General features: G+C 53.0%; 7 protein-coding genes across 7 annotated transcripts; 2 read left to right on the top strand and 5 right to left on the bottom strand.

Moving 5' to 3' along the window:
- Positions 1-31: 31 nt before the first annotated feature.
- ugd2 (putative UDP-glucose dehydrogenase Ugd1) lies at positions 32-1808 on the bottom strand (the record flags this gene model as incomplete). The annotated part of the gene is made up of 4 exons (XM_043305894.1): positions 32-979; positions 1031-1174; positions 1224-1549; positions 1598-1808. The coding sequence occupies 4 exons, from the start codon at positions 1806-1808 to the stop codon at positions 32-34; spliced, it is 1629 nt and encodes a 542-aa protein (XP_043161829.1).
- Positions 1809-2612: 804 nt separating this feature from the next.
- On the top strand, positions 2613-3378 carry Asppvi_010047 (uncharacterized protein; the record flags this gene model as incomplete). Its single annotated transcript, XM_043305893.1, has 2 exons — positions 2613-3096; positions 3143-3378. 2 exons carry the CDS (start codon positions 2613-2615, stop codon positions 3376-3378), a joined length of 720 nt encoding a protein of 239 aa, XP_043161828.1.
- Positions 3379-3742: 364 nt separating this feature from the next.
- Positions 3743-4883, bottom strand: Asppvi_010046 (spherulation-specific family 4 protein; the record flags this gene model as incomplete). The annotated part of the gene is made up of 3 exons (XM_043305892.1): positions 3743-4048; positions 4099-4456; positions 4513-4883. 3 exons carry the CDS (start codon positions 4881-4883, stop codon positions 3743-3745), a joined length of 1035 nt encoding a protein of 344 aa, XP_043161827.1.
- Positions 4884-6087: 1204 nt separating this feature from the next.
- On the bottom strand, positions 6088-7947 carry Asppvi_010045 (putative MFS glucose transporter; the record flags this gene model as incomplete). The annotated part of the gene is made up of 7 exons (XM_043305891.1): positions 6088-6474; positions 6525-6815; positions 6870-7396; positions 7451-7637; positions 7689-7764; positions 7823-7874; positions 7923-7947. The coding sequence occupies 7 exons, from the start codon at positions 7945-7947 to the stop codon at positions 6088-6090; spliced, it is 1545 nt and encodes a 514-aa protein (XP_043161826.1).
- A 1058-nt stretch (positions 7948-9005) lies between these two features.
- Asppvi_010044 (NAD-dependent epimerase/dehydratase family protein) lies at positions 9006-9851 on the bottom strand (the record flags this gene model as incomplete). The annotated part of the gene is made up of 1 exon (XM_043305890.1): positions 9006-9851. One exon carries the CDS (start codon positions 9849-9851, stop codon positions 9006-9008), a length of 846 nt encoding a protein of 281 aa, XP_043161825.1.
- A 1106-nt stretch (positions 9852-10957) lies between these two features.
- Asppvi_010043 (dihydroorotase) lies at positions 10958-12311 on the top strand (the record flags this gene model as incomplete). The annotated part of the gene is made up of 6 exons (XM_043305889.1): positions 10958-11092; positions 11151-11228; positions 11289-11382; positions 11429-11701; positions 11756-11897; positions 11951-12311. 6 exons carry the CDS (start codon positions 10958-10960, stop codon positions 12309-12311), a joined length of 1083 nt encoding a protein of 360 aa, XP_043161824.1.
- Positions 12312-12440: 129 nt separating this feature from the next.
- Asppvi_010042 (putative amino acid permease) lies at positions 12441-14345 on the bottom strand (the record flags this gene model as incomplete). The annotated part of the gene is made up of 5 exons (XM_043305888.1): positions 12441-12495; positions 12622-12835; positions 12883-13463; positions 13515-13714; positions 13788-14345. 5 exons carry the CDS (start codon positions 14343-14345, stop codon positions 12441-12443), a joined length of 1608 nt encoding a protein of 535 aa, XP_043161823.1.
- Positions 14346-14569: the final 224 nt, after the last annotated feature.

Raw genomic sequence — 14569 nt, 5'->3', positions numbered from 1 at the left:
ATACATGCTTGTCCATAATCGTACATCATGTTTACAGTCTGATATCACAATTGACTCCGGGTCGGAGTAGTTTGAACCCCAGCTTCTCCATCTTCTGCCAATCAAGCATGCCATGAGGGTCATACAGCACTTTTGGAGACTCCACCTCCCCCGCAAGCTTGTCCCAGTCTAGCCGACCTTCTTTGAACTCGTCCCAATCGGTGTGCAGGACGACCGCACCACAGCCGGAATAGGCCGCGTGCAGGTCCTCCACAACCGTGACTGCATCCAGATGCCCGCTCACAAGACCTAGCGCTCTCTCAATCTGCTCCTTTGGCACATGCGGATCGTAGATGTCCACCTTGACACCAGCACATGTCAGTTCCCGGACCAGTTGCGTCGCGCTCGTATTCCCGTTCAGGATCGTGTTCCACTTGCTCGCGAATCCAAGGATGGCGACATCCCTCCTCTCCTCTCCCTTGGGTAGACTATCGCTGATGCGTCGTGCAAGGCGCCGCACCTGATACGCCTCCATCCTCAGTACTCCCCTCCAGTACTCTGCCACCTCCGGTAAACCCAGCTCTCGTGCCAAATACACCAGACACCCCACATCCCTGAGCAAGCTCGATCCACCGGCCACATACCCGGTCGCAGACAGCGCCCCCACAGTCTGCTCGATATGCGTGATATTTGCATTCGTGGACTCGCAGATCGCGCGCAGAGACCGAATGCTGCTTGTCTGCTGCGCTAGCATTGCGCTCGCGGCGATCTTACCCAACTCCGACGACCAGGCGTCCATGGTGACGATGCGGTCCTCGGGAACCCAGGCATACAGACCTTTCAGGGCGGTTAGTGCCTCGGGTGACATATCCTCGGAGAAGATGTGCCCAATGATGATTCGGACTGGATATAGAAGGTCGCGGATAGCAGTTCCACGGACCAGAAACTCTGGGTTGGAAAGAACTTCGAAGGAGGCGGATGGGGAGGCGGTTTTTTTGAGCTGTGAAGTTGTAAGCCTTATGTTAGAGATCAGACTGAATTGGCTTCGTACCATTTTCTTGATTCGGGGGACAATTCCGCTTGGCCCTGTGCCCCTGTGGACGATGATCTTGTGTCCAGCTGAGACTTGGGCGATGGCCCGGATAGCGGCTTTGAGGTTGGTCAGGTCAAGGCCGGGAGTCTCGTCATCGGATGACTGGAAATTAGTCTAAATTGCTGTGCTTTTTGAGGGTGGAAAAGCTCACGTTGTCCCGAGGAGGATCCACGCAGAGAAAGATGATATCCGATGCCGCTATTCCAGCATGGATGTTGGTTGAGAAAGTGATATTTCGCAGTTTTCGTATTCGCGGTTGACCCTTCACAGGTTCGTGCATTTCAATCCGTTGATCAGCTTCCTTCTTTGGTCTTTCAGATGCTACGGCGTGGTCCTCAAAGACAAGCTCCTCTAGACCAGGTTCACAGACTGGCAAGCGATCCGAATTCCACGCCGTGATCAGACGCGTATCACCATCAACGACATGGAATCGGACATGTGGATTCTGCGACGCGAGAACAACTGCCGTCAAAGCTCCTATACTACATCAGGCACGGCCTTGCGTGGTTTCAGGAGGTAACTCACCGACCGGTCCAGCACCGATGATACAGGCACTGCGAATGGATTCAGTCTTTCCCTCACGCACCGAAGATTGTCCATCTCTGACACTCTCTGAATATGTATGGCCTCCAACAATCACTCTAGGACTTTCTCTTTCGGCGATTGCCCTGTATCGACGACGGGAAATCAGCAATGTAATGCCAGCCAACAGCACCAACAGCGGTAGGAAGGGCATCGTGATCCAGATGGTGGCATTGACAAGAACATTGCCTGGTCTTCAACATCATCTTCTGGTGATAATTACACAACAAGTGAAGATGCAGAGAGAGACGCGTTCCAACAGGGAACTGGTGATCCTTGCTGCATTGTTAAAAGAGCGGTCTGTCGTCAGCCACTACTGCAGAGCAGTGCATGAACGGGTCTCGTGCAGCTATTTTTGAACGAACAGCACGATCCCTTGCCCTATTGCAACTGTATAATTGGATGCCCGAGGTTGGGCTGGCCACGATATGTGGTCTACGTGTCTCTCTCTGCAGGCAAACAACCGGTTTGAATGGCTTATGCATAGACTCAGTCAAGCGCAACGCACATGATATTGAGAACATACCAGGTTAGACTTTCGTTTATGGTTGCGATTCGGGATTTGACATAAAATAAACTTGGCCAGGCCTCTCGAAAATTGCAAACTGAGGATTACGTGAATTCTTCGCTTAGATGCAGGGAAGAATGCATCACCAGCCCGCCAAGGATATCGCCAAGGGTATCGTCGAATCTCGGCATTGCAACTTGTCCCACAAATCAATGATTAGTCTATGCCCAATAGCGATCGTTCTAAGCATGCAAGCCTGCGCCGACGCTAAGCCGCAGGACAAGTCGAGCCTCGGTGCGTAGTCGAAATACAGCTACAGCACCGGTGGACTTGCTTAGTGCTTACCCCTCCTTGATTCAATTATTCCAACAGGACTTCAATTACCATCTCAATCAAAGTTTACTGCCTCCTACTACGGCAAGTACACCACTATATAAGATTGAGTATAAAATGACCGTCAACAACCTCCCCCGCATCGCCTGCTTCCACGGCGGGGGCTCGTCAGCCGCCATCTACCAGATCCAATGCGAACAGCTCGCTCATCTCCTCAAAAATGACTTCCAGCTCGTCTTCTTTGAGGGCCCCTTTGAGCGCGGCGCGGGACCAGGCGTTCTGCCCGTCTTCGCGGACTACGCGCCCTTCAAGTCGTGGTTTACGCAGGATGAGCGCGGGGAACGGGCCGATGGGAGCGGGTACGACGCGTCCGGCAACGATGGGGTCGAGCGCGTGTGGAGGCTGATGGAGGACAAGGGCCCAGGCGGGGAGTGGGTGGGCGCGATGGGATTCAGTCAGGGTTCGCGTGTGGCGGGGGGCTTATTGCTGGATCAGCAGCGGCGGGCTGCGTTGGGAATTCCGAAGAAGACGCATATCGAGCTGCTCTTCGGGGTGATGTGTAACGGGGCGGGGGCTCCGATGGAGTCGGATGCGGCTGAGCGTATGGTCCCTTTGCTTTTGGTGCTTTTCAGTGCTTACCGGGTTAGATGTGACGAAGTCGAATGAATCTCTCAACCGGGTCAGTCTACCGACGTTGCATGTCCATGGGCTTAGAGATCCGTTCTTGATGCTGGGCAGGCTGCAGTTGGAAGACTGTTATGATCCGAAAACGGCGACGCTCTACGAGGTGGACTATCATCACGCTATGCCGTGGGTGAGACACGAAGCCAAGCAGCTGGCTGATCACATCCGAACCATCTACAAAAACAATGCGAAGCAATGATATTGATGGCCGACGGTCGCTTTGAAATAGACGGTCACGGGGGATGCACTGATACAACGAACTGATAGATTTGTTTCTAAATATGTGTCTAGGTTTTGTCCTGTCTTAGCTGCTACATTCTATGAGTCTGGTGGCAGTAATGCTATTGAATCATATTCTATTGAACGCCTGACGTTGGTGTCAACGAAGCTAGTACGTCCGTACCATTTCCGTTCATGCTGTGAGGGCATAGGATAAAATCATTTCATTCATGACATCGTACGAAGCATTCCAATGAAGTCTCAAAGAAGAAAGTGGCACTGATCAGACAGCTGTAAGGCAATGACAACCGCCAGGGCATGTCAACGAAGAGCATCCGGAAATCTTAGGCAGACAGGAGAGACACCACCTTGGTCCAGATCGAATCGAAAGCCTGATAGGTGTTTAAATTGCTGAGGTAGGTCTGACTGGAGATGGCACGCAGCTGAGAGAGCAAGGTCGAGAGATCCACGGTGGCAGGAACATCGTAGACCATGGATGCAAAGCGACTGGTGTCCTGGCCCTTGATTGCCTGGAACTGACCGGATGAAAGGGCTTGCACAAACTCGTTGTACGGCGACTCGAAGATGACCGTAGCATCGGGAATGCTGAGGTAGGCGGCATCAGGAACAGTTCCTGGATTCGTGACGACCTATCTAATGGTTAGCATGTCGGACTCAGAGCTGTCGGCAGCTGTCTTACATGGTTATTCGGGCCGAGTCCTTTGCTTCCTCGGATGAGCGAGGCCAGTTGCTCGTAATAGGTGACTGCGGTGGCATCATACCCCGAGGGTGCCTCGTCCAGGAAGATACCGTGCACCGAAAACGAGGAGTTTCCGCTAGCAGACGGCCATCCGGCATAGGTGTTGATTTCCTTTTCCACATCCGCGATATCGCGGGTTCCCTTGCCAGTACGGACATATCCAATCACCAACGCGTTGCTGTAGGCTGTGAGTCTGGGGACTGCGGCCAGGAAGTTCTCGTCAGGCAGCGTGGTAGAGCCGGGACCGTTGTCAGGATTGATGATGATGGTGAACTGGACGTCGGGATTGGAGTTAATCCTATTGAACAGACAGGTTAGAGTTTGGCTCTGACGTGAGGAAAGGAAAGAACGTACAATTCTTCCATAGGTGTCCAGGCTCCCTCGGCTGGGTACAAGTACCAGGGGATCATGATGTTTCCTTTCGACGCGCTGGTTCCAGAGGCGGCCGTTGCAGAAGCGGTGGGTGTTGCAGTAGGAATGACAATCGAGGCAGGCTCGGTAGTTGCTGAAGCATAAACGCTTGTGCTATAAGCAGGCTCAGCACTGTAAGTGCTTTCAGGAACCTGGCTCACAGAAGTGCGAGAATGCCGCCAGCCTTTATCAGCCGAGTGCTTCTTATGCTCATGGAGACGATAGGAAGGGATGCATGCGCCGTATCCTTGCTGGACAAGGGCCATGCATCCCATCAAGCCCACCAAAACACGAGAAAAGTTCTCCTGGAACATGATGATTGAAGAGAAGTGAAGGAATGACTGAAGCTAGTACAAAGGAATGACTGAGAATCGAAAAAAGGAAGGACGCTTTCCAGAAGCTGGTGAGTTGAATCGTCATCATTCACAAGGGCTGGCAGCTTCCATATATACTCTTGAATCCAAAGATTCGAGACCGTTGAGGATCTGGATCTGAAAGTCAATTCTAGATCAACGGAGCAGTGGACCATCATCGGCTGTCATGGATTGGGCCGAACGTCAGCGCTAACATCGGGCAATTTCCAGCTGAAACAAAATCTCCGCCACGGCGCTTTTCTTGTCACTTCATTTGCATCTCTATAAAACTAATGCGGACTCACTTGTCTACTCTTTGACCTATACAAGACAAAGGAATCCAAAGGACCGACATCCTAGCCCAGAGTCCCTAATCAGAATGGATGGCTGCGTCCCCTTCGCAAATTTTGTTCCCCTTCTTCATGACGCCTCCTGCATTCAGTTGATGCATCATACTGCTATCCTGCAGGACATCCGTCAGCTCGTCTGGTACTCATATCCAGCCTGTAACTGTGACTGACTCCTTAATCTTATTATTGCAAGTCTGCCGCCAGAGGTTCCTGCGCTAGTTTATGAAAGGTTGCGTCCCTCGCCACATTCAAGGACAACATAAGCGCCTTGACTGAGTCAGAACTTGCCTGGACCCTGAAGTATCCTAAGACATAATGTGAAAGCTGAATTCCCGTCCTTGATACTATAGTTGATGCACCATGCACCAACAGACGTCAAGTAAAGCCTGGGGTCCACGAAGCGGTAAGCAAATATATGCAGCATGGTTTGGCCGTCACGTCTTAAGTCACTTCCATCGGCCTCATGCTTTAGCCTGAGAATATTATTGAGTTTGATGATTTTCAACCGAAAGGTTGTGTAATCTGTCACAAAGCCGGTGTGGGCTAGGCGCCGGAGCGAATATCATTCAAGTGGGATTAATATGAAGGTGTGAATGGTATAGGGTATAATATTCTACATTTCCTCTCTAATCAATAGAGGTGAACCTGACACTATTCAAGGGCCCAGTCTAGCCCACTACTTTTTATCCAGAGGCTATGCTGATCGAAGCAGTGCGGGATCATCAATAGCATGCCTTGGTATCATGAAGTTGAGAGCCCCAGTGCAAGACAAATCTCGATGGCTATATCCCGGCCTTGAAATTTGAAATAGCAGGTTAAACCACCTCAGCATGCACAGGAGTATCCGCAGGCTTCTCAGCCTCGGCCACACTCTGCTGGCGATGCTTTTCAATCTCCTCGCCAAACTTATCGTGAACCTTGTGCGACTGCCACGCCTTGACATTCGAATCAAACATCATATCAATCTCTTCCAGGGACCGCCGCGCTGTCTCGGGGTACATGAAGAACACATGGAAGGTCATGACCGTGCAGAAAACGCCGAAGATGATGTACGTCTTCCACTTGATGTTGGTGAAGGCGGGAGCAACGAAATATGCCAGCGCAAAGTTGAAGATCCAGTTGCCGGCTGCGGAGAGACCGACGCCCTTGGCTCGGTATTTGAGCGGGAAGACTTCGGACGCGTAGATCCAGGCGGCAGGGGCCTGCTTCGTTAGTATGGGTCGGTTCAGTCTCAAAAAGAGAGGGGACTCACCCAGGTCAGTCCATATACGCCAACAAAGATATAGGAACAGGCAATGACGCCTTTTCCGGGTGCGMCTTTGATCTGCCAGCGTAGGTTCTTGTTGCCGTCGATCTCGTCGACCGGGTTGCCGTAGGTGGCCATGATACCGGCAATGGCATAATGTAGTGCCATGCAGATGATAGAGCCAGAGAGGAGAAGCAATCGACGACCAATACGGTCAATGTATGGCAGAATGGCGCCGGTGGTGACGAGGAAGATGACATACTGGATGGCCGACGAGTAGAGGACGGTGTCACCGGGCTAAGTCGGTCAGCCGATCTCTCCCCTATATCAACGTCGAGCAAGAGGAATTACCATATTGGCCATCTGGAAGATATAGACCACATAGTACATGGCCACGTTTCCACCGAGAAGCTGCTGCCACACCTGGACACTAACACCGCACATCGTCCGCTTCCAAACCCGCGGCCCAAACAGCGCAAAGAAGGAAACGTCTTTAGCCTCCCGTGCGACCCGCACGGCTTCCTGGACTTCCTCCCATTCGACCTGCACCTCGGGATGGTTGGGGTCGCCTTTCCCGTGTAGCAAGGCCAGTGTATCCAGACTTTCTTCCCAGCGCTCCTTGCCGGCCAGCCAGCGGGGCGATTCGGGGAAGAAGAGCAGGGCAACCGCCAGGATAAGCCCCGGAACAGCTTGGACACCCCATGCAATGCGGAAAGCAGCAGGGGAGTGTACGCCTTCGGAACAGCCGTAGGAGACCAGGTACATAATCAGTATACCCCATTCGATGGCCCACTGCTGGATGCCGACGATTCGGCCACGGATACGAGCGGGAGCCAGTTCGGCGAGGTAAACGCAGACCTGAGACGAGGTGATGCCCACTGTGGTCCGGTAAGTTCATGTCGAGTCGTATTTGGTGACATGCGGGAGAATACCTGAGAGTCCACTGATGACACGACCGGCGACTAGATGCGCCACATTCTGTGCACTACATTGGATGACAGCCCCGATGATCCAGATTATCGAGGCTACGAGAAGGGCTCGGCGACGTCCAATGCGATCGGAGATGAAACCAGCTGCAATAGCACCGGCGAAGGATCCAGCAGACATGGAGGCAGTGATCTATGTCGCGAGTCTGTCAGTTTGGCCGGGAAGCGAATGGACTTGACATACGCCTCCTTGTAAGTTCGAGTCGGGAGAGTTAAAGTAGTCGAGGTACTGGTGTGTGCCTATCCACGCGCTCATGGAGCTATTAAGAATCAGTTAATGCCAATGCAGAGCATCGGACAGCACATCTTGAGACTTACCTGACATCAAACCCGAATAGAGCACCGCCGATAGTGCCAAAGGCGGCCAGGACTGTCATCTGTCAGTAGTTGAGCGGCATTGTCGAGTCGGCGGGCGTACCGTATATGTTGGAGATCCGATACATCGTGCCAGAAGTGAGTCTACACTGACCTGGTGAAGCCGTGGAAGTGACATCGGTTCCGAGTGCTCTGGCAGGTTATATACAAGTCCCGCTAGACCTTGACGACGACATCTCCAGGCCGGGTTCCACCCCAAGTCCGGGGATGGTGCCATAATCGCAGGGAAGCCGAGTAAAACACCCCGCAAGAAGTAACGATCGGCCAATGCTTGGGAAAGTCGGCAATGGGCGAGTCCGGGGATAGGACCTGGAGACATGGAGAGAACCGAACGGACAAATCATCGGCTTTGGGGAGAGGGAGAAAGCGAGGCCGAAGTGCGTCACCGGTGGAGTCAGTACCTGTGATTGTCCAGTCGGCTATTTCGACAACGGGGTTTTTTCCTCTTTATCCCTTGGCTGGGGAATTTAACCGACTAAAGGGTTGTCTCTCAGAGCACATTTACCTCATGCGACATGAACACGACTCATGGTGAAGAAGAAGTCGATGGTGCGTCATAACATCAAGTAACTGAGATGTTGTGTCATAGTATCATAGTATCAAACGCTTTTATCCGGGGTAGGGCGCCCTTTGCCCGCCATTGGCCTTGATCGTTGATATTTTATGCCTTCCACTCTCCTTTTCCACTCAGACTATGTCCTCTTTGACCCAAGTACCGAGAATAACCTGACATCTCGAACCAGCAGCATCGGGACGATCCGCAACTCGGTCGGGATGGCGCTGCAGTTTCACTGCCGGCAGCTAAAAACGCCACCGACGACAGCGTTCAGAGCCAACCAGGCCGTTCTTGTTGAGTCTTTTCCTCACTAGTCTAAATATGAGATGTGTGACAATCATTTTATCAGCCACTGCTTGACAGCTGACTTGTGTCGAAAGAGATCACGGGTATTTTAATGTTCAAATTCCAAAGGTCTATTTTGCCGATAACCAACACATTCTCTACGACTTCTACAAATCCATTATGGCGGGGAAGGTTCGATCCCTTAAGACACTGCTGGACTGCTTCAGAATACCATCATGATTCAGATGGGATCATCCACGGTAATGGCTGGGTCTATGGATTGATCTATTCCGTCTCGTAATGCTCCCATCCAATCAGTTGCTTCGCCTTCTCCGTTGTCCAGAACCCCTGATTACCCGACATATCAGCCCGAATCTCCGCATCAGGAAAGTACTTTCGCGCCAGCTCCTCTGACGGTATGTCCTGCGTAGTCGTGGGAGCAACAATATTGAAAATCTCACATCCATCCCAATTGTCGCAATTCTCCACGGCCAGCAAGCACGCGCGCGCGGTCGCCACGGGATTCACCCACCCCCAGAGCTGCTTCACCCCGGCATTCTCCCAGTCATTCTCGTGGACCTTTTGTACCCGTTCCAGCGGCGACACCTCGTGGATCCGCAGACATGCGATCTTCATCCCGGGGAACCACTCGGCGAACGCTTGAGCCTGGATCTCCGCTTCGCGTTTCGCCAGGGCGTACGAGTCTGTGGGATGCCGGGGTGCCTCTTCGTCTAGAGGGAAGTAGTCAAAGTGTAGCGGTCGGTTGGAAAAGGCGAGCCCGATGGCGTTGACCGACGAGGCGTAGCAGAACCGCTTGATCCCGACCTCTGCGGCAGCACGGAGGCCGTTGAACGCTGAGTCGACGTTGTTGTTGTGCACGACGTAGTCATCTTTATTAACCGGGTTGGGGATCGCGGCCAGGTGGATGACTGCGTCGCAGCCGCGAAAGGCGTCGACGGTTTGCCGGTAGTTCATGGCCACGTCCGCTGTGCGCATCTCGGTGTTTGGGATGTCGCCAGTGGGAGGCTGCTCGGTCCGGTTCACCTGGACAATGGCGTGGCCTGCGTCCGCGCACACCTTGACGCAGACGCGTCCTACGCTTCCGCGGGCTCCAGTGATTGCTATCTTCATCCTGGCTCGATGCAGCGTGAACGGAGGGTTTTGAGGTGTACGCCGGTTTGTTGTACTGGGATCGACGACCCCAACGAGCAGGTGGTGACATGAAAAGGAAGATCAAAAGTTTGCCTTGCGCCCATGATATGGTACGATGGTGAAAACAATCGCATTCCTGACGTCAGGCACTCACATCACCGTGGGGTCAATAGAGGATCGCGCAGTTTGTAACTTGACGATGCCACGTCGGGACAATGTTTTGGTACGCAAGTAGTCATGACAAGACATCTCGCGACAATATGAGTCTTCCCCATGCTCTTTGAACGTTCCTCGATGCGAGGAATTGAGGTTGAGTCGATGAAGCCTCGTAGACTTCTTCGGACCTTGGTTCCGCACCAATTAGATCCTAGGAGGAGGCAGATATTGAAATGCGCGAAATGGCTTTATTGACAAATACAGCATATTGGAGATTGTTATGAATCGCCGGAACATCTATAACTGAAAACGTCCTCATTTGCTGAACAAAGTGTATAATGGAGACATATATCTTGTCACCAATGTCGCTTCGCCTCACTCTTGGTGATAGTCAACACGGGAACTATATCTCATGGGCAAGGACATAATAACAAGGCTAACCCCAGATTATCACTTTGCAAGATGAAGAACACAAGAGAGACCCTGCGACTGTTGCAAACTCGAAGAGTCGAAGCTGAAGATCACAAAGGAATCCACGTTGCAACCTCAGGCATCAATTTGTTCATTCAAGGCTAGTGAGAAATCACGTGATACATATCCTACGAAATTTCTCTTTGCTACAGGCCGACCACAGAGAAGCTAACCAGTCATTTCCAGTGAGAAATAACTAGAAGAATATGTCCTAGATCCAGTAGACTCCTTTTACAAGACTTCAGAATCTGTATAATCTTCCAAGTAAGGCAATGCGGAGGGCCCCGCAGCGAGGGGTAGCAGTCACGTGAGATTGTGCGGGAGCCTCGCTTATTGGAGATTTGCATGACGAGAATGCTCAAGGCTCATTCAGGTTTGACGGCGAGCATTCACTCGACGAGAGGATTATCTGTAACGTATCCAGCTGGAAGAAGTGCATTGCGACGTTCCTCGCCACAATGATCCTTAAAGAGACCACCCGGCTGGAGCTGCCAGCGGCGGCCGACATGCACGTCCACCTTCGCCAAGGCAAGATGATGGAATTGGTTGTGCCGGAGATTCGTAAAGGAGGCGTCGATACCGTTTTTGTTATGGTTAGTCCTGCTGTTTCTGGAGGACGTGGCTATGGTGGTAGACTGCTAACTCCGACAGCCCAACCTGGTCCCTCCCGTTACCAGCGTTGCACAGGCGCTGGAGTACAAGGCCCAGTTGCAGGCCATTGAGCCGAATGTGAACTATCTCATGTCGCTGTATTTGAATATACGTCTCGTCTCTCTTGTAGTGCGATAGCCTTTGCTGACTGGCCCTTACCAATCTGTTACCCCCGAGACCATCAGAGAAGCCGCCGCGGCTGGTATCACCGGTGTCAAGGTGTATCCCCAGGGTAGGTCAACCACCCCTCTTTCAAGGCTGCTTGTTGACGAGTGTAGGCGTCACCACCAACTCCGCGGCCGGCGTACGCGACTACGACGAGTTCTTCCCCGTCTTCGCGGAGATGGAAAAGCACGACATGGTCCTCAACCTGCACGGTGAGGTCCCCGGCTCGCCCGGCTCGGACATCAACGACATGAACGCTGAAGAAAAGTTCCTCCCCACCCTCAAGATGCTCAATGAGAAGTTCCCCAAGCTGCGCATCATCCTCGAGCACTGCAGTACCGAGGCGGCCCTGGAGGCTGTCCGCTCCTGCTCTTCTTCTGTTGCGGGTACGTTTTGCCTTCTGTATCAGTTTATATGCGTGCGACTAATAACTGATGTAGCGACCATCACCGCCCACCACCTGTATCTCACCCACCACAGCTGCTCGAACCCGCTGGCCTTCTGCAAGCCCCTCCCCAAGACCTCCAAGGACCGCGATGCGCTCCTCCGCGCGGTCTGCAGCGGCGACCCCAAGTTCTTCTTGTATGCACCTATGCACCCCTTCTTTTTTTCAAAGCATTGCTGACGTCGTCCAGTGGAAGCGACAGCGCCCCCCACCCGCGTCTCGCCAAGCAAGGTGGCGCCGAGGGAACGGCCAAACCGCCTGCGGGAGTTTTTACGCAACCGTGCGTTGTGCAGTATGTGCTTCTGGCGCTGGAGGAGGGCGTCGAGCGGGGCGTCATCGCCAACGATGATATCACCCAGGAGAAGCTGGCGAATTTCCTCAGTGTGTATGGACGCCGGTTTTACAAGTTGCCCGAGGCGAAGGATCAGATTGTCTTGGAGCGGAAGGGGGAAGTCATTCCTGACAGTGTGAAGAGTGAGGATGGGAGCGTGGAGGTGGCGTTGTCCCGGGGGGGAGATGAGGTGTTTAGTCTGACGTGGAAGAGCTCGTAGTGGTTGCGAGAATCCAGCAGGCTCAGTGAAGTGAAAATACAGGATATTCTCTACATGGAGTTGCAGATAACTACATGTAATGACTACTACATACATGATGACATGAACTTATATCAGATAGCTACAGCGTCAAAAGGGCGCAGCGGCGGGGGTGTCCTCCCCGTTGACGATGGGCTCTAAGCTGCTATAATCACTGTCAGAGTCTTGAACAGATTCAACTGCGGTATGTAATTGTGAATTGTGCATAGGTGTTGTTATACACGACTGAAATGCAGTATATACAATACAATACAATTCTACCACGACTTACCCAGTCTTTGCGGGCACATCGGGAAACTCGGCCTCCACACCGTCAATACCCTCCTTGGGGGGACCGGCATAGTTGCGGTAACCCCAGACCAAGTACCAGAGCGCGGCAATGGCAGTGAACCCGACGAAGACGACACAGGCGTAGTTCATGGTCTCAAGGGTGACCACCTTGTACGTAGGCATACAGAACAGGGGAATGGCCAGAAGACTCCATGCTGTAGACCATTAGTAGTGACTTTAGCGACCGGAGTGAGTGACTTACCCAGCGCAACCACATTGCAGATACTGCCGATGATACCCATGTTAAATCTGGCGTTGGCGATGTCCGCGCGACGACGAAAGAAAAACGAGACCGCAATGGGGCAAGCGTAGCTGAGCGTCAGGAAAATGACACCCACGCCGGAGAAGGCGTTGAATGCGGCGGTGGAGCCAAAGTAGATGGCACCTAGCGCAATCTCCACGATCATTCCCAGCATCATCGCGTTGAGGGGAATGTCCAAGGTCGGGTTGACGGTCTTCCACCACTTGGAACCGGGAATACCGCCATCACGCGCAAACGCCCAGGTGCAGCGGGAGGCGGCCGTCACACATCCCACACCGCAGATGATGCCGAGAATGAGCAGAGGGAGGAGCAGCAGAAAGGCTCCGGTCGAGCTGCCCAGAGCATCTTTCAGGATCACGGGGGTGGGCTGACCGGAGGCCAAGTTCACCAGCATCGTGATATCGGGCAGGACAAAGGTCAGGGGCAGCAAGAAACCCAAACCGGCGACAAAGTTCAGCACGATGGTCCACACCATGGCTTTGGGCACCTGAATGGCAGGCTCACGGACTTCCTCGCACATACTACAATAATATTAACGGACAGGTCATAAAAGAGAGAAAAGGAAAACTCACGAGATGATCATTCCAGTTGCCGAGGTGGCGTATGCGGCCTGCAACAAACCGATACAGAATGACCAGCCGGAGGGCCAGCCGGACTGGGGCTCAAAGTCGGTGAATACCCACTTACCAGAGTGTCGACCATGTTTGGCGACAACGAGGACGCTGATGATCAGGGCAATCAGGCCGATCAGGGTCAAGAAGATGGCCGAAGTCTAGATGGGAGACCACGCATGAGAAGGCGCATTGGGAGTCAAAAATACTGGTCGCAACGAAGAAGAAACATACCTCCAAGATAGGGAGCCATTTGTTGCCTAGGGAAGAGATCGCATGGGTCAACAGGGTGATGGCGAGGAAGATGAGGTAGATCTGGTAGGTCTGCATGTCATCTACAATCCCGACACCGGGCTCGGACTCGAAGACATTGAGACAGGCGACGAAGAACAGGGTAGTCCCAAAGTTTACAGCCAGGGTAATGGTGATGTTGCCGAGGACATAGGCCCATCCGCAGATCCAGGCAGCGGCGCGACGGCACCAGGCGGGCGATAGGGCAAAGGTTTGGTAGTAGACGCCACCGGCAGTGGGATAGACGGAGGTGATCTCGGCCAGCGAGATGGCTACACACAGGATGACAAGCGAGACGATAATCCAGCCCCAGATGATGTTGGAAGGGCCTCCTGCAGCGAGTGGGTAGAAGAAGGTGGTAGCCAGACCGTATGGGACGGAGGAGAGGATAAAGCACATAAAGGCTACCTGCAGGACTGAACGGTTGCGGGAGAGTTCTGGAGTATAACCCAGATGCTCTAGGATGGCGTCCGCCGAGCCTTTGTCGGTGCCAGTCTCCATGGTGGTGGCGGTGGTGGATGTGGTGGAAATGGCGGAGGACGGAGGGGGTTCCGGGCTTGTCGCGTGGGGTAGAAGGATATCAGGTAGGTCGCTAGGAAGGAACGTGGGACACAAAAATTGTATGCGTCAGATCAGCATACTCATATATATATACAACGGTCCGGGCTGGTTAGACTGCGTTGGGCCTTTGCGTTGGCAATATCGTGAGAGCTGCGATGGACAGA

Source organism: Aspergillus pseudoviridinutans, assembly GCF_018340605.1.
Source record: "Aspergillus pseudoviridinutans IFM 55266 DNA, scaffold_7, whole genome shotgun sequence".
Classification (NCBI taxonomy): Eukaryota; Fungi; Ascomycota; class Eurotiomycetes; order Eurotiales; family Aspergillaceae; genus Aspergillus; species Aspergillus pseudoviridinutans.
This window is presented reverse-complemented; position numbering and strand designations above follow the sequence as displayed.